Consider the following 23,707-nt stretch of genomic DNA (forward strand, 5'->3'; position numbering starts at 1 on the left):
CTGCTGGGCAGCTCTGTTGGAAATCCCATGACCTGGCTGACTTCCTCCGTTACAGATTTGTTTTCTCCTCTTTCAGTTCTCCCATCTTCCTTACTAAACAACTCTACTACCACAACTTAATTAAATCTCACACCCACAATCCCAGGTTCGTTTTTGTTACCTTTGGCTCACGGCTCAAACCCTCTGCTCCTCATATGCCCACTTCTCTCTCCACCCAGGAGCTCTCTGATTTCTTCTACAACTCCTCTCATCTTTCTCCGTTGTCATAGATGGAGAAGATTCCCTCCACTCACCTCAGTGGCCCCATCACGTCTCCTGATCTCCCTTGTACCCACTCTTGTCCCTTCCCTTTTGGCTCTTTCCTCTCACAATACAATCATGTTCTAGACTATCAGAAGTGTAGGACTGTAAGGGACTTCAATAAGTCACCTAGTTCAGTCTTCTGCACTTAAGGCAGGACTAAGTAATAACCAGACCATTCCTGACAAGTGTTTGTCTAACCCAGTGGCTCTCAATCTTTCCAGACTACTGTACCCCTTTCAGGAGTGTGATTTTTGTCTTCCATACCCCAAATTTCATGTCACTTAAAAACTACTTGCTTACAAAATCAGACATGAAAATATAAAAGCGTCACAACACACTATTACTGAAAAATTGCTGACTTTCTCATTTTTACTGTATAATAAATAAATAGGAATAAAAATATTGTGTGTACATTTCAGTGTATAGTATATAGATTAGTATAAACAAGTCGTATGAAATTTTAGTTTGTACTGACTTCGCTAGTGCTTTGTATGTAGCCTGTTGTAAAACTAGGCAAATATCTAGATGAGTTGATGTATCCCCTGGAAGACTTCTGTGTACCCCCAGTGGTATGCATAACCCTAGCTGAGAACCACTGGTCTAACCTGTTCTTAAAAACCTCCAATGACAGAAATTCCACAGCCTCTCTAGGCAGTTTTTTTTCGGTGCTTAACTATCCTGACAGGAAGTTTTTTCTTTAATGTCCAACTTAAACCTCCCTTGCAATTTAAGCCCATTGCTTTTTGTCCTGTCCTCAGACATTAAGGAGAACAATGTTTCACCCTCCTCCTTTTGTAACAACCTTTTTTATACACTTGAAAACTATTATACTGTCCCCCACAGTCTTCCCTTCTCCAGACTAAACAACCCCCCCCCTTTTTTTTCCCCCTCCAATCTTTCCTCATAGGTCATGGTTTCTAGACATTTAATCATTCTTTTTGCTCTCTTCTGGATTTTCTCCAATTTGTCCACATCTTTCCTGAAATATGGCACCCAGAACCGGGCACAATACTCTAATTGAGGCCTTATAAACACAGATTGGGTGAAAGAATGAGTTGTCGTCATGTCTTGCTTACAACTTTCCTGCTAATACAGGGATGGGCAAACTTTTTGGCCCGAGGACCACATCGGGGTTGCGAAACCGTATCGACGGCCGGGTAGGGAAGGCTGTGCAGATTTGTTCACTACAACACTGATTCATTTACTAAGCACTGTCTCTCCTACACCATATAGAATAAAGCAGTGATTCTCAAACTTTTGTACTGGTGACCCCTTTCACATAGCAAGCCTGAGTGTGACCCCCCCCCTTATAAATTTAAAACACGTTTTAATATATTTAACACCGTTATAAATGCTGGATGCAGAGCAGGATCTGAGGTGGGGGCTGACCCCCAGTTTGAGAACCCCTGGAATAAAGAGTTTGTTTTTTTTTATTTGAAAGTGCATATGAAGAAATGCTCATTAAAATAACTTCAAATTCCTTGCTTAGCAAGGAGTTTCTTGCCATACTGTGCAGATTTTGAATTTCAGGAGAGGTTGTGGAAAGTGGTGTATACACATGATCAGGCTCTAACAGTGTAACTTATGTAGGATCAAAAATATTTGTCTTGGGAGACATGTGCTTGTGTGACCAGTTAAAACTGTATAATGAGTTTATTATGAGGTGATGGGCTGTTAAATTAAACTGGATATTGCCTATTTAGTTTATTTCTATTTTCCTCTTCATTGTTGTCAAAATAACAGTTGTAGTCGAGGTTTTTAAAAAATACAAAATCCAGTGTTTTTTTAAATCTATTACAAAAAACCAAAACGTTGAATTTTCCTCTCCACAAGTCATGATGGGAGAAAAATGAGAGAATCCAAGTACAGTTGAGGATGCCATGCTGATTTTAACGTTTAGCTGGGAGATGCTAACAGTGTTTTTATGCCACGTAAGGTAGCACAAGCTAGCTATCAGTGGCAGTCCATTAGTGGGAGCAGGGGGAAGTGAAAACAAGATTAGAGCCCAAAAACAGTGTGTCTATTTAGATGTAACTGAAAATATAAATATACTTCCTTGCCCCTAAAAACCAATTTAGTAGTAAAACTGTGGAATTGGCTGTGGAGAAATGGATTCTTGACTTCCACAAAATATGTAAAACTGTGTGTAGGGGGGCACTTAACTTTATTATACTGCCTCAAAAAAGAGGTGACTTAAAGTAATAAAGATTAATAAGTGGTTTTAGTGTCATCCACCTGCTAAAATACACACAGTTTATTGGATTATTTGAAAAAATCTAGTTTGTCTGTATGCTTCCATAATCTGAGTGCAAATGTGAAAATCACATATGTTTTCATAATATAATGTTAAGAAAATTAATTCATTGCCCTGTATATAATCCTGTTTGTGTGGGTTTTTCTTTCCTTTTCTCCCCATAGCCTCATAGACTGTTTTTTGTTAGACTCAGCAGCTATCAGCATTTCTATGTCTCCTACTGGAGACTTTCTAGCTTCATCACATGTAGATGATCTTGGAATTTATCTATGGTGAGTACATAATACATTTTAATAAATATTCAGTAATATACCTATTTGGGCACAGAATTATGGAAATTGGAGATGGGGGGAAAAAGGCCTCTTAAATTACCCTATCCTTCTACTGCAAATTAAGAATTGTTCCTTTCAGTATATTCTCCATTGTTTTTGTCTTCTCCAGTTCAAAATTCTCAAAAGGCTTCCATTCTTAGAGGGACAATTCTACCATTAAATATCTCATGATCTAGACACTTTTCCTAACAGTCAGCTGATTATTTTCCTTTTTAAAATTTTCTCCTCAGTACTGCTTAGTCTCAGAAGGAGAAAGAGGAGCAGAAGGCCCAGTAGCTCAGGATGGTTCCACTCCCTCCTTCCCTGTCCCTTCCAATGGAAGGCTCCTTTGCTTCTTCCTCCCGTCCTTGCAACACCCAGGGAAGGGAGAGAGGGGGCCCTGCTGCAACCCATTCCCCACCAAGCCTGGGAGGAGGAGGGTGTGGAAATGCAGGAGCTATAGGAGGACCAGATGAGAGGTTGTGGGGGCTGAAAAGGGCAGAACAGATGCGAGAGCAGAATTGATGGAGGGACTAGGGAGACAGGATTGATTGGGTGGGTTGGAGCAATATGAACTGCTGCACAGATATAGGGGTGGTGATAGACTTCCTCCCTGTCTTAGATCACTTTAAAAACTGCCAATATAACAGTACTGGCAAACTATCCTAGTGCAGAGACAGTGTACACCAGCAAAAAGGTCCTTTTGTTGAGTATAACTTATACCATTTCCCAGCATGAATTAAGCTAAACCATTCAAATGGACTTAATTTTGCAGGTATAGCTGTGTCTACACTAGGGCTTTTGTCAGTATAGCTAGGTTAGCAAAAAAATATATTTTAATCATCATGACTATGCCAGTAAAACATTTTAAATATAGATTAGGCCTTATTTGTCACAAGCTTCCCTCATACACATTTCTGCTGGTCATAGAAATTGAGGGAATAATTGCTATTTGATGATGATAATCATAATTTGGGAAATCCTTGTACAAGCAGTGTAAATGTAAAGCACTTTACAAACATTAAGCCTAAAAACTGGTGGGTAAGTCTACCTTTTTAGAGAGAAACCGCAAAGATTAAGCGAAGTAACACAGTAACTGAGAGCCAGAAATCCCAGCTCTTGTCCTCCACTCAACATAATAAACACACATTCTAGGGAACGAGAAATTTAAGATGTGCTGCAGTTTACACAGTAGTAGAAATAATGCCATTTGTAGTAATGGCTTGTTGGTCTTAAAAATCATGCTGCAAAAGCACATTTCAAAAGCATGGAAGTTATTTTTCACTTGTACCAATATTTTACAGAAAACTTTTTCCAAGTTTTTAAACTTTCTCTGTTTAGTTTTTGTAGAGATGAGTGAATCTAACCTTGAGAAGGAAAGTCAGTGATTTGTCATATTGTAGTAATATCAGAAGTTTAAAAAACACTGTTTAAAATAATTGTCCACATGTTTGTCTGAAAAAAAGTCAAATGATGTTTTTAATGTGTCTCTGTCTCGATTATTCAGGTCTAACCGTTCCTTGTATTCACTTGTTTCTTTACGGCCACTTTCAGCAGATTATGAGCCTTCTGTAATAATGCTTCCTGGAACTTGCCCTGCAGAAGGTAATCATGAGATGAAAGAGGCTTATTCCTAGTTGTGTAATGAACCTCAAATAGCAGACTTTTAATTTTCTCAGTGTACAATTCAGTATTTTTGACCATAAAGAAATTAATGTAACAGGAAAAATTTGCTTATAATTAAAATAAGGACTCTTTTCTACCATCTCTGGGGAAATTACTGTTTTAAAATGTAACACACTAACCTTAGTCCCTAAAATTAGTTCCTGCTTCTGGATCACATGACTTGCTCAGTCACACAGGGAGACTCAGGCAGACATAGGGACAGAACCCAGATCTCCTTACAGTGCATTAATCATAAGACCGTCTTTCCTTTCATGTATGTAATTGTATGCATATTTGTGTGTGAGCAATTCTATAAATATTGTACACACTTCAGTAGATGAATAGAGTCTAAAGATTATCAGCAAAGTCCCATAATCAGTAAACATTTCCCTTCCCCTTCTCTCGGTTGTCCCTGTCTGCTTCTCCACACACAGAGATCATAAATGAGTTTGCTGCCATAATATATATTTGGATTATCAACAGCTACTCTGAAAAGCACATGTAACTGTGCTAGCCAATCACTTTTGTTTAATATATTACACAGTTAGTAACATCAAATATTTGAGTCTAATATTTTTGTTCATCCTGTCAAAATTTTAATAGTAGTCAAGAAACTAGAAAAAACTGTCAAATTAACTTTATTTTGATCTAATGCAGCTGATCTCAAATTAAATTTGGTCAGACTGGTACCTGAACAATTTTTTTAATCTTTTCAGGTTTCCCTGATTCTAGATTACCTATAATAGTTTGTCATTGTATTAAATAAAATTTAATATTTAACAAAGTATTTAAAAATATCTCTAGAACTCAAATATATTTTCATGTAAACGTCATACATCAGTGCTGATATAACTTGTTTTGGTTTACATATGTTTATAAATGAAATTTGTCTCTGAAAGATGTGGACATCACAGGAGATGAAGAAACAAGCAATGAAATGATTGACTATAATTCACCAGCGCAATTGGAAGAGCAGCTAGTGACCTTGTCATCACTGTCTGAATCAAGATGGAAAAACCTCCTCAATCTTGATGTTATCAAGGTAATATTGCATGCACACCTCATAGTGAAAAGCTTTTATTATTGTGGCTTCTGGGCCAGAACTTGTGGTCCTGTCCCATCTACTTTGGATAGTTCTGGTAGCACAAGACAGACAGCTGACTTAACCAGTTGCCTTAGGACTCCTCTGGAGTGGAGGGACTCCCTGGGTGGTATACGAATTGCATAAGGACTCTTGTATCACTACCTCAGCCACTATGGCCACTACACTGGCCTGTTTTGAGGGCACTTTCCAGTCAGACCAGTTTAAACACCCCTATGAATCTGCTCTACGTTGTGCCACCAGACCAGTGCCTGGAAGGGAGGGGAATGAAAAGAGGTATAAAGACAGCTTTACATGCCCCCCATGTGCTGTATCAGGCATAGAAGAGCTGGTCCAAAAGACCATCCCTCTGCCTTCAATATTATTTTAGGATTTTTCATTCGGAAAATACGTAATGCATTTCATAATGCCTGGGACAGTTTTGTAGATGTACTCTTAAGAGTCTTCCTAACTTTAATCAATAAAACATTTCCCAAATATAGAAGTGTTTATTTTTCTAACAGTCCTGATTATCTTCCCAATAAGGATTTCTTTTTTAAACCTGTAAAATCAAAAACTTTTTTGTAATAAACCTGATGATTTTAATTCAAATGTCTAAACAGAAAAAGAATAAACCAAGAGAGCCACCAAAAGTTCCCAAATCAGCTCCATTTTTCATCCCAACAGTTCCTGGTCTCATACCACGATATGCTGCTGCTAAGCAAGAAAACGATGGACAGCAGGTAAAGATAAAACTGAATAGAGTTTGAATATTTTGTATGTTTTTCCCTGCATATCCCAGGCATACTTTAAAAGTCCTGTGAATAAAATTTTGTCAAAACAGTTTTTCAGCGCCAACTGTTATATAAAACAAATTTATATCCCGATTCCTCAAAAGTTTTTTCCTATCCATGAAAAATACCTTCGTAGGATGTGAAAGTACACATTGTATATTGGTATATGCTCCAAGTGATGTGTGACCTTTTTTTGTTTTGTTTAGTCAAAGGTAGTAAACCTCGGAGTATTGGCACAAAAATCTGATTTCTATGTTCAACTTGAAGAAGCCTTGAGCAGTAATGAGTGTAAGTCAAACTATTAATATTGGGATAAATGTCTGAGTTCTGATGAAGAATTAGTATGTCATGGAAAAGAGGTCTATCATATATTTGCAGAGACAGTGGCACTAGGCAAACAGTTAAAAAATAAATAAAATATAACCACTACATAAGAGAATGAGACTGACTTCTTAAAGATAATATGCTGCAGTACCTTGAAGCTTATGATGACCTGACACTGGTCTGCGAGACAGGCAGTAAATGCTTAATGTAATGTCTGCACATCTGATGCTTTTAAGATGGTGATTCTCTAGAGCTATCTTAGGGTATGTCTACACTGCCCCCCCGGATCTGTGGGCAGCGATCGATCCAGCGATAAATCTAGTCTAGACATGATAAATCGACCCCTCCCCCCCGCCCCCGAGCGCTCTCCCGTCAACTCCTGTACTCCAGCACCTCGAGAGGCGCAGGCAGAGTTGACGGGGGAGCAGCAGCCATCGACTCACCGTAGTGAAAACACCGCGGTGAGTAGATCTAAGTACGTCGACTTCAGCTACCTTATTCACGTAGCTGAAGTTGCGTAACTTGGATCAATTCCCTTTCCACCTCCACCCCTCCCCCCCCGTGTAGACCAGGGCTTAGCAATACCTTTTTATTAACTTTTATTGTGAATGGCCTGCTCACCATGTTTCAGACAATTTAAGGCTTGTGATCTTTTCCTGATAATTTAAACATAAGGCTTAAACAGAAATAATTGGTTATAAAAATAATCCTTTGGGTAACTTAACACTTAGTTGGTGCATTTTGAAATTGAAAAGCTTTGAATCATCTGTAGAGATGCATATACTTGGTGGATTCATTTGCTTGTTTAAATGGTGCCTCTGCAGAGCCACTTTAAAATAGGATTTTAGAAGCAACTGTTAATTAAAAAGAGCAGAACTTGAACATCAGTAGGTTGTCACTGGAGACTTGTTTCTAAGCCAGCTTTACTAAGATTTCTTCTGCTGCTTCTTAGACCCTTCAAATAAGGTTTCTGAAGTGAGCCAGCTTATTCTGTCACGCTCAAACGAAGGAGGAATGTATTTCAGATTTAACACTGGGTATAAATGAAATTTTGCAGACAACATACACTGGCAATTAAAGTAAGGCAGTCCTTGGCAGGGTTGCAGAGCGGTTTCCATTGTAACAATTTCTCCTGTTTTCACATGCACTCAACTTTGTCCTAAGCTATTTTTTTAAGTTTGATTGAAAAATTTTCAGTAGTTTGAATTGTGGGAGAGTAAAACAAAAGAAATCCTTCTCATTTTTTTAAAAACAAACTATGCACGTTTTAGGACCAAGTTCAGCAAAAAGAACTCAACATCAAGTTCTAGAGTAAATCACAAGCATGAAGAAATTGTCACGTTTTTAGTCTGTGCCATTTTGCTGCATTCTGAAATAGTCTGCAAACTTAATTTTCACTTACCATATGTTTGTATTGTTCTGTTGCAATGATAAAGTTGTCAGTATAAAAACAGAGGTGCTGCTGTCCTGTCAGCCAGTTTCTACAGAAAACTGTTTCCAGCCAAGTACTGAGCTTGATCCTGCAGCCACTTTGCTTGTGGAATTTCCATAGATTTCAAAGGAAATTCTGTGTATGGAGTGACTACGGAATCAGACTCAGTGCAGCTGGGTGGTAGGGATGGGAGTAGTTTGGAGAAGGCTATTTCCTCATACCCCTCTACCAGGGTCATTATCGCCCAGCCTGGTTATTTCTTACTGCTTTAAGAAAACTGAGGATTTTAGTTTAAAGGAACTATCAGAATTAGTAGACTCAAGATTTATCCATCTTTTCTCCCTTCCTCTGGTGTTAGTAGGTACGTTTTACGTAGCATATTCTATCATTTGGTGACTGACACTTTTTGATTTAACGTTCCCTGCCATAGTGCTAGTTGGTGATAGATTGATAAAATTAGGTACTTTTTAGATCCTATTTTGTATACAAGAACTGGTATACATTTCATTTAGTATCTCAGTACACAGCACTATACTGGATCTTTTCAAAGCTGCTATGTAGACAAGTGTAAAACCTTTTTGAACAATTACAAGTATTCTCTGAATATTAACTCTGTAAATATGGTGCATATTTGTATGCTTTTCTTGTTTAAGAATATCTCTGGAAATTAGATGCTGCATTTTACCAGCACTATATTAATGTGACTTTTTTTACAGATAAAAAGTAGTTTTATGGTTCTTGCCTCATATATAGCTACTATAACACTCTAGATGGTAAAGGGTTTTTTAGAAACAATATAATGAAGGTTATGGTCTCTTCTCAGTAACTTCAGAAACTCAAACTCTAACAGAATACAAAGGGTATTTAAGATCACTAGTTTATGAACAGTTGCGTTAGAAGTTGATCTTGTCATCAGCTTTTACTTCTGAGTTTCAAAAGAAGCATAACTAAAGGTATCAAAAATCAGGTAGGATTGTAGTATTTGGAAATAGTGGGTAAGAAGAGTAATGAAGAGAAAAGAACACTTAAAATTACAAAGTGGCCATCTTTCTGCCACCATGCTGGGGGAAATTAATCACTAGCAAAAGTAATAACTTGAAAAAGCATTATATAACTTTGATTAAATAAATAATTCCATGTTTTACTTACTTAGATAAAGGCTTGCCTCAACCAAAGTGCTATTCAACTCACATGTCTTGGTATATATTGTATCAACAGCTTGAAAGTGGCAGTCTGCACTTTTTCTTATGCCAAGAATTAGTGGTTAATGATAAGGTGGTGGCTAATGGTAAGACTAAGTTGTTAATGATAAGCTGTACAACACTCTGAAGGCACCAAAGTCAGAAGGCATAAAAAATATTCATGAAGATACTGTAGGTAGTCCTTAGGGAGAGCCAAACTCCTACTACTGGTGATGAGATTCAGATACGTACTTCCTCTCAATATGTGATGGAATAGTAATTGCAGACAGAGATGACATTCTGAAGAAACCAAAAAGAAAAAACCCCAACAAACTAAGAAAGACTCATCTAGAATGCTACCAAATAGCAGTTCAAAGATTTTGAAATATATTTTTTTCATATTGAGTGTTTCTATGTCACTTCATTGCAAATGTTTAACTGTTTCTTTCTTTTTTAACGCTTTAACACAGATAAGTCTCCACTTAGTATTCTAAAGGAAATGGGACCATCTAGTATTGAGACAGAGCTAAGAGGCTTGACTCCAGATGCTGGTGGCTCTGTAGAGGTGATGAAAAGCTTTTTGAGACTGATTGGGACAATGTTGAACACAAAGTGTGACTTTGAGTTGGCCCAGGCATATCTTGCATTGTTTTTAAAGGTAACTGTATATATTTTGATACAATTATTGTTACTGCTGCTACTTCTTCTTATACCATAATGGTACATTGCTCTGTAAAATAGATAAAATCTGTCCAACAAAAAACAGACCTGCTTTGAAGAATTTATCATCTTTTATGGTGGTAGATTCTGGTTTACTGAAATGATTCACTGTATCTATTGACTGATTTGATAACCCTACATTTGAACACAATACATTGCTTATGTTCATTTTGTTTTTTTTCCAGTTTGCCATTCGAATATGACTTAATGCTTTTTCTTAACCAACAGTTACTTAAAGTGTAGTTAAATAACTGTTACCTATAAACATTTCATTGCATTTGTTCTTTTCACCCCCGGGAGTTGTAGTTTTCAGCTTGCATCTTAGCCTGCTGATTTTGAGAAACTATGACTTAAGCACCAGTGGGTTAACATTGAATGAATGTATTCCAGGAGGTGTGAAGATTACCAAGTTGTCATAACAGCTACCCCTCTGATACCAAGTTGTCATACTTTAGCATGGCAATGGGCACTCTTTTAAATGGAAGTGGCTTTTTAGTAAAATGGTTCTTAAAGTTGTTTTCTAATGATGATAGACTGTGTAGATTGTGCTAGTTGAGAGAGACTGTTTTTATTGTACTATAGTGTAGGAAAGGAATTACAGTTACAACTTTTTAAAATTTTGTCTCTTTAGATTCACACACTGAGAGTCTCCATTTAATCAAGGCAGTTTAACAGTCTTGCAGAGATTAAAATTTAAGGGAGAGGGAGCTATTTAAAATTAGTTAGGCTAAAGAAATACAAACATACTCTTTATTTAGAGTCCACAGGGGGGAAAAATTGCCTACCCCTGTTCTACAATATATTAGTGCTCAGGTATCACAGAAAGACAATCTATGGCATGCGAGCTGATTTTCAGTGGCACTCACACTGCCTATGTCTTGGCCACTGGTCCGGGCCATTTTAATTTAATTTACTGCATTTTAATTTAATTTTAAATGAAGCTTCTTAAACATTTTAAAAACCTTATTTACTTTACATACAACAATAGCTTAGTTATATATTAGAGACTTATAGAAAGAGACCTTCTAAAAACGTTAAAATGTATTACTGGCATGCGAAACCTTAAATTAGAGTGAATAAATGAAGACTCGGCACACCACTTCTGAAAGGTTGCCGACCCCTGTTGTAGAATTTAGGCAGAACAGAAATTCCAACCTCAATGTGACCGATAAATTTAACTGTATAAAGAAAAGTGAACAGCTGGCCCAGTGGTACTGTTGCCTGATGTGTTGATTGTATATTGATTACATTACTGATTTAGTTTTCCCAGTTAGCACTCTGAAATTTGGCAGGTTCTTGTCCCAAGATCAGGCTCAGTATTAGCAGAATTACTGTTCAGTTGGGAGCCCCAATGTGTACAGTTGCAACACTCAGACTTAGGAAATCACACTGTAGTTATAATAGTTTTATTAACACGGTTAGCAAAGTCCCAAACACTGTAACTCACCATGGCAAAGATAACACAGAATGAGCTAAGCATCCATATACTTACACCATCTCTTGCAAAACAATCTGAAGTGTTAGTTGTCATCTTCCTGCTCCCCATGATCACCATCACCAGTGGTGGTCATCCTGGCATATCACCGCAGGCGCAAAGGCTGGGATACAGCTTTTCTAATGTTATACTGACACCACTATTCCTAATGCATATTCAGTCGGGATTTCAGCCCCTCTTCCTCATTTGTAATTCCTCACCCTACTAATGCTGTGGTGCCATTCTTCCATAGGTTAATTTTTTTACCTCAAGTTTATTATCATGGTAAACAAATTGACATATATGCTATTCTTGTGGTCAGATATCTGATGTCCCTAAATAAAAATATCCCCAGCTGGTGTAAACTAGCATCTTCAGTAGTTTGCAACATTTGTGATTATTACAAAACAATAAACAAAGCCTTGTGCCATCTTGTGACTTAAGGTCACTGTTAGTTTACTTATGTATGCTAACTTATTGAGGAACTCCTCCTCAGGCTATAAGGCCTTATACTTATGCTAACTGCTTAAGCTACCCTTATAGGGCTAGGCCGATCAGTCTCTTGTAAAAAGAAAAGGAGTACTTGTGGCACCTGAGAGACTAACCAATTGATTTGAGCGTAAGTTTTCGTGAGCTACAGCTCACTTCATCGGATGCATACTGTGGAAAATGCAGAAGATGTTTGTTTTTATACACACAAATCATGAAAAAATGGGTGTTTATCACTACAAAAGGTTTTCTCTCCCCCCACCCCACTCTCCTGCTGGTAATAGCTTATGTAAACACCCATTTTTTCATGATTTGTGTGTATAAAAACAAACATCTTCTGCATTTTCCACAGTATGCATCTGATGAAGTGAGCTGTAGCTCACGAAAGCTTATGCTCAAATAAATTGGTTAGTCTCTAAGGTGCCACAAGTACTCCTTTTTCTTTTTGCGAATACAGACTCACACAGCTGTTACTCTGAAACCTGTCAGTCTCTTGTGTTTCTGCTATCCATTCCTTACTCCTTTATTGTTTACTTACTATATAACTGTGACTACTCCATAGCTACATATTGACTACATGGGCTCCAGTATAGTAGTGGTGCAGTATGCTACCCTACATGGGATTAAAATTTGTTTCTGAGCTCTGTCCCTTGCTCCAGGTCAACATGTGCTAACTATGTGAAGTCACTATGCTCAGCCCCAAGATAAGAGGAGAGTGCCTGGCTTCATTCTTTTTGCATTAGTCAGTAAAGGGTCATTTGAATAAGCAATACTGATTGGCTTCAGAGTGCTGAATCCAGCCTGTCTGTGCCAGAGGGAGACTGGCTGTGATGCAGGATGTTTAGGAAGAGCAGAGTTACTCCTTGGGAAAAAGATGGGAGTGTGTAATGATCATATCTTTTCATTCATATATGTGGTTTGGCATTGTGTTTGAGGAAAATTTGCTGCCTTCTCCTAGGTAATACATAGAAAGTAGTAGTAGAATAACTGATGGTAAAAGGGGTCTGACAAAATAAAGACAGCATTAAATTGAATTTATTAAAAGAAAATAACTTTACTTGGGGCATCACTGAAAGGAAGATGTGGGGTGAATAGAAAAGTTGACACCCCCCCCCCCCCGAGTGTGATCATTTGAATTTAAATAATTGACTACTCGTCTTCATTTCAGTTGCATCTTAAAATCCTTTCTTCAGAGCCAGTCTTGCTGGAAGAAATAGCCAAAGTGTCAACCCAACTAGAGGAAACCTGGATCCATTTACAGACTCTCTTCAATCAAAGTCTGTGTGTGTTAAATTATATGAAAAGTGCTTTGTTATAATGTGCCTTTGTTCCTATTTAAGAATGCTAATGTTGGATAAAAATCCCCTCAGCTTGATGGTACTTTTTACATTGCAGATAAGTTTCTGATTCCAACAATACAGCTTTTATATGTCTTTGTTAAATAATACAGAATTCAATATTTAACTTTTATTTAGCTCATTTAAATTCAGTGTCAAAAATTGAACTTACAAATTTTTAAAATGTAAAGTGTCCCATTAAATGACTACTGGAGGCAATGTAAATTATTTTTAGAGATGAATAAAAATTAAGGACAAATATAGTGTAGCAAAGCTATAGTATCATGATCAAAAACATAATGGAGCAGCAAATTATGAGAGAGAGAAAGCAATAAACCTGCCAGTCTGTGTATAGAAAATACTTTTGTGTTTGTTAGACTTATGCTGTAGCTTAAAAAAAGCCATTACTTTGTTAACAAATGTTAACTGTGAGCTAAAATAGTGATACAGAAACTGCACATCTCCTTGAAGCCAAATTGTCATTGTCATAACTAAGTGCTTGCTAAAGCCAATTTGAAGAAACTAGTTTGTTTTCACACTCTTGTAAATTGTGTTCTTTTTATTCAGATCCTTTTTACTCAAGCAAAGATTGCCAGCTGTAACATCAAAGATAGAATGTAAAAAAAAATTTCATTTGCATGTATGAAATTTATTATCTTGAAATTTTATGAGACTCCATTAGTGATAATGGGGAATAAAAGCATTCAGATTGATGTTCATTGTTAGCAGCACTGAATGTTAACTATGCAAATGAATATTACCCTCAATAAAAAAGGTATCTTAGTTTTTCTTTCAAAGAGAATCTTGAATTTTAAAAGGGTCTGTTTCAAGTGCTGCTGGTTCAGAATATTTCTAGAAGCCCAAGAATGCTTTTCTGTTGGACAAGTTAGTTAGTTCATTCTGTTTCATGCACTACAGATAGAAGCACTGTCTCACTGAGTAGCTGGTGTGTATATGTAGTTTAGAAAAACTTCTGATTAGAAAGGGCTGGTGCCCACCTAGGGCTGTGATTTTGTCATGGAGGTCTCAGAAACTGTGAATTTGAATGAAGTCCATGAACCAGAGTGGTGTTGCGACCTGTGCGCGAGGGTGCAGCACCACTCAGATTTGGCCCGTCCATCCCTCTGTCTCCATCTGTGGAGGGACAGATGAGCCAAACCTGAGTGGCGTTGCAATCCCATGCACCAGATTGCAATGCCCAGAGGAGGGAGCTGGGACCAGCCCTGCAGGACAGGAGCCACTGCTTTGGGGTGAGTGTGAGTTCACTCTCCAACACCCCTCCAGTCCCAGGCCTCACTTTTCAGTGCCCCCTGGCCTTGCCATAAATTTTTTCCCCTCATCTCTGCTGTGAAATTTATGCAAAATTTCTGTGCCAAAATTCTAATCTTACTTATATACCATATGGCACCATAAGTATGAAACAGAAGTAAACTGATTAATTGCCATATATGCATAACTTTTTTCATTCCACTATAACCACAGACCTCAGTTTCATTGTTTTCTTTTTAAGTAATCTGTTCTAGAGCAGCTCATGCTTATTTATCAAAGTGTGCTATGCTACCTGATGCAAGCTCTGCATTAAACTTTCAGGGTGCATGGGCGGGGGGGGGGGGGTTGCAAAAATGAGTTGAAAAAAACAAATGTAAATATTTTACAAAATTCAACTGATATTTTTCTCCTCTGTGTTCTGAAAAGCTGCCAAATGTCAAAGCATCCCTTCCTTCAGCCAGGAGAGGGTGTAGTGTTCATCCTTCAGAAGGTATAACCTCTACAAAATAAATTGGCTGTCAGGAGATATTTGAAGAAATGCGGCTGCTCTTATTCGGGATTTTTAAAAAAAGAATTGACCTCTGCACTGGTATCTGGGTGAATTTCACTTAAAAATGTGCACGTGTACCACAAATATTTCTATACGTAACAGTAACTTCCAACTTTTACTAAAAACCCATGGTGAACAGAGGCTTTTTATGGGCCACAACCAGATTTTGGTATTTCCTATACAACAGGTAATGAACTCTGAATGTGAAAAGCAGCACAGAAGCTGAATTCTGTGCACTGCATTGTGTTCTGCCAAGCTGTTAAAGAGACATAAAATCTTGCCTGAGAGAGAAACTGATTTTTTTTAAGTATTCTTTTTTAAATTTTCCTATTCCTATTCTTTCCTATTTATAATTGAAATCTGGCCATATATTCTGATACAGACATGGGGTCTTGGTGTAAGTAATCCTGCAAGATGTGGAGTACTTCCTGAAATGCGATGAATGTCCTCAGCTCACTTTTATTGTTGTTGGCAAATAGGAGGTCAGCAAGTTGCAAGATCAGCCCCAGTTTTTAGTTATGCTAGTTCTGTTTTTCATCTTAAAATATGTTTGGTTACTTTAAAAATGTCTAGAAATAGTTGATAGGATATGTCTAGAGATAAATAGGATTATACAGCAGGAACTTAAACTGTACTTCAAAAATTTTTAAGTAGAATTGCAATTGAACTCCATAGTTAGGCTTTTGCATACTTAACTGAATTGTGTTAAATCACTCAACTGATATCTAAGCCTAGTAATGTTGCAGCAGTGTAAGATTATATGTCAAATAACTAACAGTAGAGCAAAAATAGCTAACTCTGAAGTATTGAAAGAAATGTAAATTAGAAACCAAAGGCCTTTCTTATTACTCATCGTGGGGAGACTTAATTGTGGACACATTTGTGGGCTTGGCATAGAAACATTAATATGTGCAATCCATCTCTACCTGAATCTGACTGAAACAATTAATCCTTAAATAGCAATGAAGAGAAGTATGCTTGGCCCAATTGCTCCTCATTCGGTCTCCTTCCCCTTCCTGATTAGTATTTCAACTCTATGAACTGCTGATCTTCCGTTTGTCTTTCTTTTTGGAAAGAGACATGCCATCCTACAACAACCCTAGAAGTACCTTATTCCTCCTGCACAATCACTTCCATGATTCGTTTATGTGGGTAGGGTTTCAGATTGGCTGCTATTCCATCTCCCTGGAGAAAGATGACCTGGTCTGCCTTGGAAGCCATTAAAATGACAGTTGCCAGGGCAATCCACTTGAAAGAGCTTTATGTCTCTAAAGGTTAATGAGAAGAAATAAAATCTGTTTTTAAAATGGAAAAAATGGAAGAAAAGGTTTAAAGTATTTTCTTTCTTGCTGCCAAAAGTACCAGTACATCTAACTATAATAGTACCACTTCCACCTTTAATTGAATTGGTTTGTTAGCACTGACCCCCAATTTGGTAAGGCAACTGCCATCTTTTCATGTGCTATAATATATATTCTGTTTACTGTATTTTTCACTTCGTGCATCTGATAAAGTGGATTTTAGCCCACAAAAGCTTATGCCCAAATAAATTTGTTAGTCTCTAAGGTGCTACAAGGATTCCTCATTGTTTTTGCTGATGCAGACGAACACGGCTACTACTCTGAAACCTATAATATTACAGTGTGCAACTGAATGTGTCAGTGGAACATTATTAGAACAATGGAAATACAGCTGCTGAAATAGACGTACAACAGCGAACCTGTATTTTACTTAGACATACTTAAACAAAAGTGAGGGAGTGGATGATGGCTCAAAACAGCAGCAGCAAAAGGAATGGGATATTTTCATGTCTTTGTTGGTAATCTAAATTACCTGGGCCTGCAGTTGCACCTGCCCAGTTGTCAGGCAGCCAATGAGTGCATCTGAGCCACAGCAGAACCAACTGATTGGCGAAGGTAGTCATGTGGCTTACTCTTAAACCCAGCAGCTGCAGAGGATCAGTGACAGCTCAATGCACATGCCCATGGATTCTCTGCCTCCCTGTCTTTGTTTTTGCTTCAAGCCATGTTCCTGTGCCGCTCCAGCCTAGACCCTGCCCTGTGCCCAGCCTTGTTCTAGCCTTGCTCCTGTCTTGGAACTAGCCCGACTTTTGCCTTCTCTGACTTCAGGTAATCCAACTTCTGACCCTTGGCTGATTCCTGGCTCTAACTCTCGACGCTTGGCTCTTGCATTTGGGACTTTGACTTCTGTTCTGACTTTCGGCTCCGATCCCTGGTTGACTGTGCTCTGCTTTGACCTTGGGCTTTCGCATTTGGATGCTAAATTCACTTAAACTGAAAGTATATTTCACAAAACAGCCATAAAAGTCAGCCTTCTTCCAATCTGCCTTTGGGTGTGTGTGGTTTTTGTTTGTGTTTTTTTTTTTTAAGTGCTGCTCACTAAAGCATTTGTTTGAGGCGGTGCTTGCTTGCTTCTACATGTTGTGCCTACATTTGGTTGATTCATGTAGTTATTAACACAATTTTTCAGGCTGGATGGAAAGAGTGAATACTGTAGTGAGGGTCTGGTCCTGGAAAAGAATGGATGTGATTTGGTCAGGATCTAGTGTACTCTACGGTTCCATAACTGCGGAGTTTGCTTCAAAATACACCTGGATGGAAAATTACACTTCAGAATCTAAGCGCTTATTTGAAAACACAGTCTCTAGCCTCCTGAGTACGAAGGCAACCTAACAGTGTGAAATAGATGTGATAGTGTTGTCTTCCTGATTCTACTTACAGCCTCAGATGAGTTCAGAGTTGTGAACTGCCCCATTCACTCTAGGGAATTTTAACACTGAAATCGAAGGAAGTCAGTACTGTCTCTTCCATTGTTGATCAATTTAGCACAAACATCCAGCTAATATACTTGTCCCAAGCTTCCCCATATCATCGTCAGTTGCGACATCTTTCACAGTGTAATAGCTTCCATCCTGAGAATTTCTGTGCAGTAGATTTGAGTTGTCAGTTCACATTTACTTTTTTCAAAATGCATAAGGAGACAGCATAAGACATTAATATTAGAACATCAGGCCACTGGCCTGATTATAGTGCATATTTTAATATTAATTAGAAAAAAACTGTTTTTAAAGTTGTGCAACAGCTGCATTAAAATCTTAGTCTCCTGTGCCACAGTACTATAGAAGCCAGAGTCTTTGCTCCAGAATTTAGATCCAGCTTGCTGTGGAGTTCAGGAGTCATTGCAGCTACGTATGTGCCTCAGGTCTGGTGCACGCTTTAAAATTAGATTGACCGACCTACCTACCTCCTGGGTAGTTAGGTTGAACTAGCTCTCGGTGTAGACACAGCTAGGTCCACACACAAATTATCTCAGAGAGGTAAATGAACTACATCAACACAAAAACACCTTTTGTTGATGTAGGAATTGTTCCCGCTACAGCTGCACTGCCGCAGCAGCTGTAGTATCGGCGTGGCATCTGTCACCTGTGTGAAGGGGTGTTTCCTGCGAAACATCTTGTGCGTGCCCAAAATAATGCTTGATTATTTTGTTTGACTTTTCAGGGTTGTGATTTGGCTAAAACCCTTTAGTTGGGTATATTTAAATAATCTGACTCTCATCACTCTTCTGCTTCCACCTTATTAATCACCTCTACCTTTCCTTTTCCCTGTTGTCAACACCTCAGTTTGTGATGTCCTCTTGTTTAGTTTTTAAGATAGGGGTTGCCGTGGACCTGGGTCATTATAAATTGCTACCACCTTCGATGTTCCTTGACGCATGCTTTTCAATATGGTGCTAAATGGGAGTGAACAGGTTTCTTTTGAGAGATTAAGCAAGAGCCTCTGCTGACTTGAAATGAATTGATGCTTTTGAATGAGTCATAGAACACAGAGAATTTTGGAGAAAAATCAGCACGGCATTTGGCTCTTCATTTTCTAAGTGGGATAACAAATTATAATAATCACAGATGTGATCATTGGTTGTTATATATTTTCCTAAGAGTGACAGCAAACCACTTTTTGAATAGCATTGTCAGGATTAGGTGTGATGGACCGAATTTACCACACTTGAGCCATTCTTTTTAAGTGAGAAATCTGAGAAACTGTCCCAGATTGAAGTGTCAATAGAGGAGATTTTGGAATAAATTGATAAATCAAACAGTAATAAGTCACCAGGTCTCAAATATGAAATTGCAGAACTAATAACTCTAGTATGTAACCCATCACTTAAATTAGCTATCCTCCAGTCATCTGGTACAGAAACTAATGTGACACCAATTCTTTTTAAAAGGTTGCAGAGGTGATCCTGGCACTTAAAGGTCAGTGAGCAATAACATGCAAATTGATTAAAAACTATAGTGAAGAACAAAATTATCAGACATATGGATTAACACAACTTGTTGGGGGAAGAGTCAATATGGCTTTTCTAAAGGGAAATCACTCCAATCTATTTGAATTCTTTGAAGGGGTCAACAAACGTGGACAAGGGTGATCCAGTGGATATAATGTACTTGGACTTTCAGAAAGCCTTTGACAAGGTCCATCACCAAAATAAGCAGTCATGGGATAAGAGAGAAGGTCCTCTTGTGGATCAGTAACTGGTTAAAAGTCAGGAAAGGGGGTAGAAATAAATGGTCATTTTTCAGAATGGAGAGAGGTAAATAGTGTTAGTCCCTCCAGGGATCTGTGCTGGGACCAGTGCTGTTCAACTTCTTCATAAGTGGGGTAAAAGGGGGGTAAACAGTGAGGTGGCAAAATTTGCAGATGATACAAAACTATCTTGAGTAATTAAGTCCAAAGCAGACTTGTGCAGAGGTACCAAGGATCTCACAAAACTGCGTAACTGGGCAACAAAGTGGCACATGAAATGCAATGATAAATGCAAAGCAGTACACATTGGAAAAATCCCAACTATACGTACAAAATGATGGGATCTAAATTAGCTGTTACCACTCAAAGAGATCTTGGGGAGAGTTCTCTGAAACCACCTGCTTAATGTGCAAGAGGAGTCAAAAAAGCTAACAATGTTAGGAAAGTATTAGGAAAGGGAGAGAGAAGTCAGAAAATATAATACCCCTATACAAATCCATGGCACGCCCAAACCCTGAATACTGCATGCAGTTCTGCTTGCCTCATCTCAAAAAAAAGATACCCTTCTCTGTGCCTTTTCCAATTCTAATGTAACAAAAATGATTAAGGGTATGTAACAGCTTCCAAGTGAGGAGAGATTAATAAATCTGGGGCTTTTCATCTTGGAAAAAAGATCACTAAGAGAGGATTTGATAGAGGTCTATAAAGTCATGAATGGTGTGGAGAAAGTGAATAATGAAGTTTTATTTATGCCTTCATATAACACAAGAACTAGGGGTCACCCAACAAATTTAATAGGGAGCAGGTTTAAAACATAAGGAAGTACTTCTTCACATAACATGCAGTCAACCTGTAGAACTCATTGCCACGGGATGTTGGAAAGGCCAAAACTATAATTCATTTTAGAACCCCACTAGATAAGTTCATGGAGGATAGGTCCATCAATGGTTATTAGCCAAGATGGTCAGGGATGCAATCCCATGCTCAGGGTGTCCCTAGCATTTGATTGCCAGAAGCTGGCAGTGGATGACAGGGTATGGGTCATTTGATGATTGCCTGTTCTGTTGATTCCCTCTGAAGCACCTGGCATTGGCCTCTACCTGGAACATTGGTCTGATCCAGTATGGCTGCTCTTATGTTCTTAATTGGCACACTTGTTGGTAGTTTCAAAAAATGGAAAGGATAGAACGTGCATGGAGACTGAATTGCCCTCTCAACTTTAGGTAAGTGATGAGGCCACAGGAATAAGCTTGCATGGCCAATGTCAATGCAGTGCCTGCTTTGTGGATAAATGACTTCACTCTGTTGTGCTTTCTATCCAAGCACCTTTTGCAGCACTAAATTTACCCAATTTAGAAAAAAAAAAGTTTGTTTCCAAATCTGTACTGAAAAATATATTAACATTTGTTGGACTGGGACCCCAGCAGTGGTAGTTCTTTAGAGACCAAAGTAACATGTTAAATCCTGTTCCACGTACCCCTCCTTCCAACAAGAGGAAAATTATTCCATCAGAATTCTAACTTCCCACGTTGTATTTCAAACTGTTGGATCCTAAATGAGATCACTTTTTCTGGTTATTTTTGCAACATTCTGTCCAAATGTTTGTAACATAGTTGGTGGAACAGCTTCTAACTTCCTACCTATAAGAGAAAATGTCTTCATAAGACAAATCATGCTAGTTTATGTTCCTAGAGTCCAGAGGCATAGGGCATGAAAATCATTGAATCCATATGAGTGAGAGAAGCCAGTTGTCCAATTTACCGTTATGTAGTCTTTGACTCACTTACAATATATGTCATCAAGTGATATTTGCTTTTATCTTGATATGTTATAAGAATGAGTTGTTGCTTTAATCATGTATTACAAAAATATATCATAGAGGTGTTGCTGTGTTAATTATTTGATTGATCTACTTCTTTATAGTGATGTGCACCAATGGTAATGCATTATTCAAAAGATAATGGTGCTCCCTGTCAACTCCATATAATTACAGAATACAAGTCATCCAAATTCCCACATGCTGAAAGATGTGTTTTTTGGCAACAAATGGCAATAAGAGTGCTAACAATCGGAAATAGCATATGTGATGGGGTGGCTGGCTGCCTCTCACTGGCAGAAAAGGGGTTAAAAGCAGCCCTAGGGAGGTTGTGCTAGAGACAGCCTATCAGAGAAGGGCTGAAGGAAGCAGCCAATCAGGGTCAAGTAGGCCCATATAAAAAAGGGAGCTGCAGGGCAGAGGAAGGCAGTTCTCTGCTGGGAGCCCAGGGAGGATGGACTCTCTCTGGAGGGCTGAGAGAACTGCCAGCACCCTGGACAGAGCAGTGCTGCTAGCAGGAACTGGGGGAGTGAGAGAGCGCTCCTAGCTGGCTGCTGGAGTTTGCAGACTTAGGCCCTGAGGCAAGGGCGAAGAGGATGCTGGGGCCAGGAGGAAGTGGCCAGACAATTTGCTGCAGTAGCCACTAAGGGAAGTGGCTGAACTGCGGACTGCAGGTCCAACGGGGGGGCACAGTGCAAGGCACGGCCCCAGGGCTGTGTTGTGGAAGTGGACTCAGTAGTCCTTGGAGAGATGTGGGTCCTAGAGCAGGAGTGATGGCAGTGAGGCACCACCTGAAGAAGGCACAATACCCTGCAGAGCTAATTCCCAAGACAACCAACAGGAGGCGTCAGAGTGGTGAGCAGCCCCCCATTACAGCATGGTGTGACATTTGTGAGTATATAAAATGGTCCTATGCTAGAAAACAAAGGTAATTATCGTCTGGCAACATTTATTCATGCATTTTGTGGTTCATTTTGAACATAAATTGCTTGCGTGTAGAAGATGGATGGGGATGAGGGGGGAATCTATTTTGAAAAAGCTGAAAGCTCTCATCAAAACAAGATGGACAGACACAGGTAAATGCCAAACAAAGACAAATGTAATCACCAGTAATCATAAAATCAAAGTACATTGAAACAGGATAAGGCTTTTATCATTGGGAGGTTTTTTTTTTTTTTAAGGGAACTTATTTTCAAAGATACTGAGCAGCTAGCGTTCCCATGGACTTATATGGAGTTGAGAGTGCTCCATACCTCTGAAATTCCCTTCTTTATACATTTAAAGATCACATTAGCCCTTTTGACCACAGCATCGCTTTGGGAGACCATGTTCAGCTGATTGCAAATGACACAGAAATTGGTGGGTAAACTTAGTAATTTTATTTCCTTCCAGGTCACTGATTAAAAATGTTAAGTATAACAGAAACACATTTGTTAATGATGACTTCCCATTTACAAGTACATTCTGATGCCTGTCAGACAGCTTTTAATCTATTTAATGTGTGCCATATTAATTTTGTATTGACAGAAAAGTCCATGTCAAAAATGATGCCGAGGTAATAGGCCTGAATAAGGCCGGATGGTGGACAGAGAATGGCTTTCCCAACAAGCTCTCTGCTTCCACCTAACAGCTCTGTTTTAGCCATGTTGACTTTGAGCTGATGGGTAGATATCTACAAAGGGATGTCAGAGACAAACTGAAATTTTTTGTGTGAACAGAAGGAGACAGGTTTGCAGTAAAGGTAGATCTGTGAGTCGTCAGTGTAATTAATTTTTGTGTTTCTGAATGAGACTAAGGTATAGAGGGAAAGAGAAAGGAACAAAGATGGAGCCTTATGGAACTCCCATAGAAAGCTGGAGAGGGTGATGAGGCGGATCCTTCAAAGGACATGCTGAAATAGTGAATAGGGAGTCAGGAAGAGAATCAGAAGAGCACAGATTCATGAAAGCTAAGAGAGAACAAGATTTCAAGAAAACAGCATAGTCCAAAGTGGCTGACAGGTCAATGAGGATGGAGTATTGGTTCTGAGCTTTAGCTAGGAAGAGGTTATTAGAAACTTTGGCAAAAGTAGTTTCAGTGGAGTGTGAGAGGCAGAAGCCATATTGGAAAGGATCCAGGATGGAATTGGAGAGGAACTTCAGACAATGATTGTAAACAGCA

General features: G+C 38.6%; 1 protein-coding gene across 1 annotated transcript in view; it reads left to right on the plus strand.

Annotated features, from left to right (window-relative positions):
• WDR36 (WD repeat domain 36) overlaps positions 1-14,494 on the plus strand; it is a 54,034-nt gene extending 39,540 nt beyond the window's left edge. The window contains exons 17-23 of the mRNA XM_074952944.1: positions 2,722-2,829; positions 4,376-4,473; positions 5,433-5,575; positions 6,238-6,357; positions 6,615-6,696; positions 9,816-10,003; positions 13,197-14,494. Coding sequence (XP_074809045.1) covers positions 2,722-2,829; positions 4,376-4,473; positions 5,433-5,575; positions 6,238-6,357; positions 6,615-6,696; positions 9,816-10,003; positions 13,197-13,346 — 889 coding nt within the window. The 3' untranslated portion in view covers positions 13,347-14,494. The remainder of the gene's footprint in view (positions 1-2,721; positions 2,830-4,375; positions 4,474-5,432; positions 5,576-6,237; positions 6,358-6,614; positions 6,697-9,815; positions 10,004-13,196) is intronic.
• Positions 14,495-23,707: the final 9,213 nt, after the last annotated feature.

This window comes from Natator depressus, chromosome 5 (genome assembly GCF_965152275.1).
Source record: "Natator depressus isolate rNatDep1 chromosome 5, rNatDep2.hap1, whole genome shotgun sequence".
Classification (NCBI taxonomy): domain Eukaryota; kingdom Metazoa; phylum Chordata; order Testudines; family Cheloniidae; genus Natator; species Natator depressus.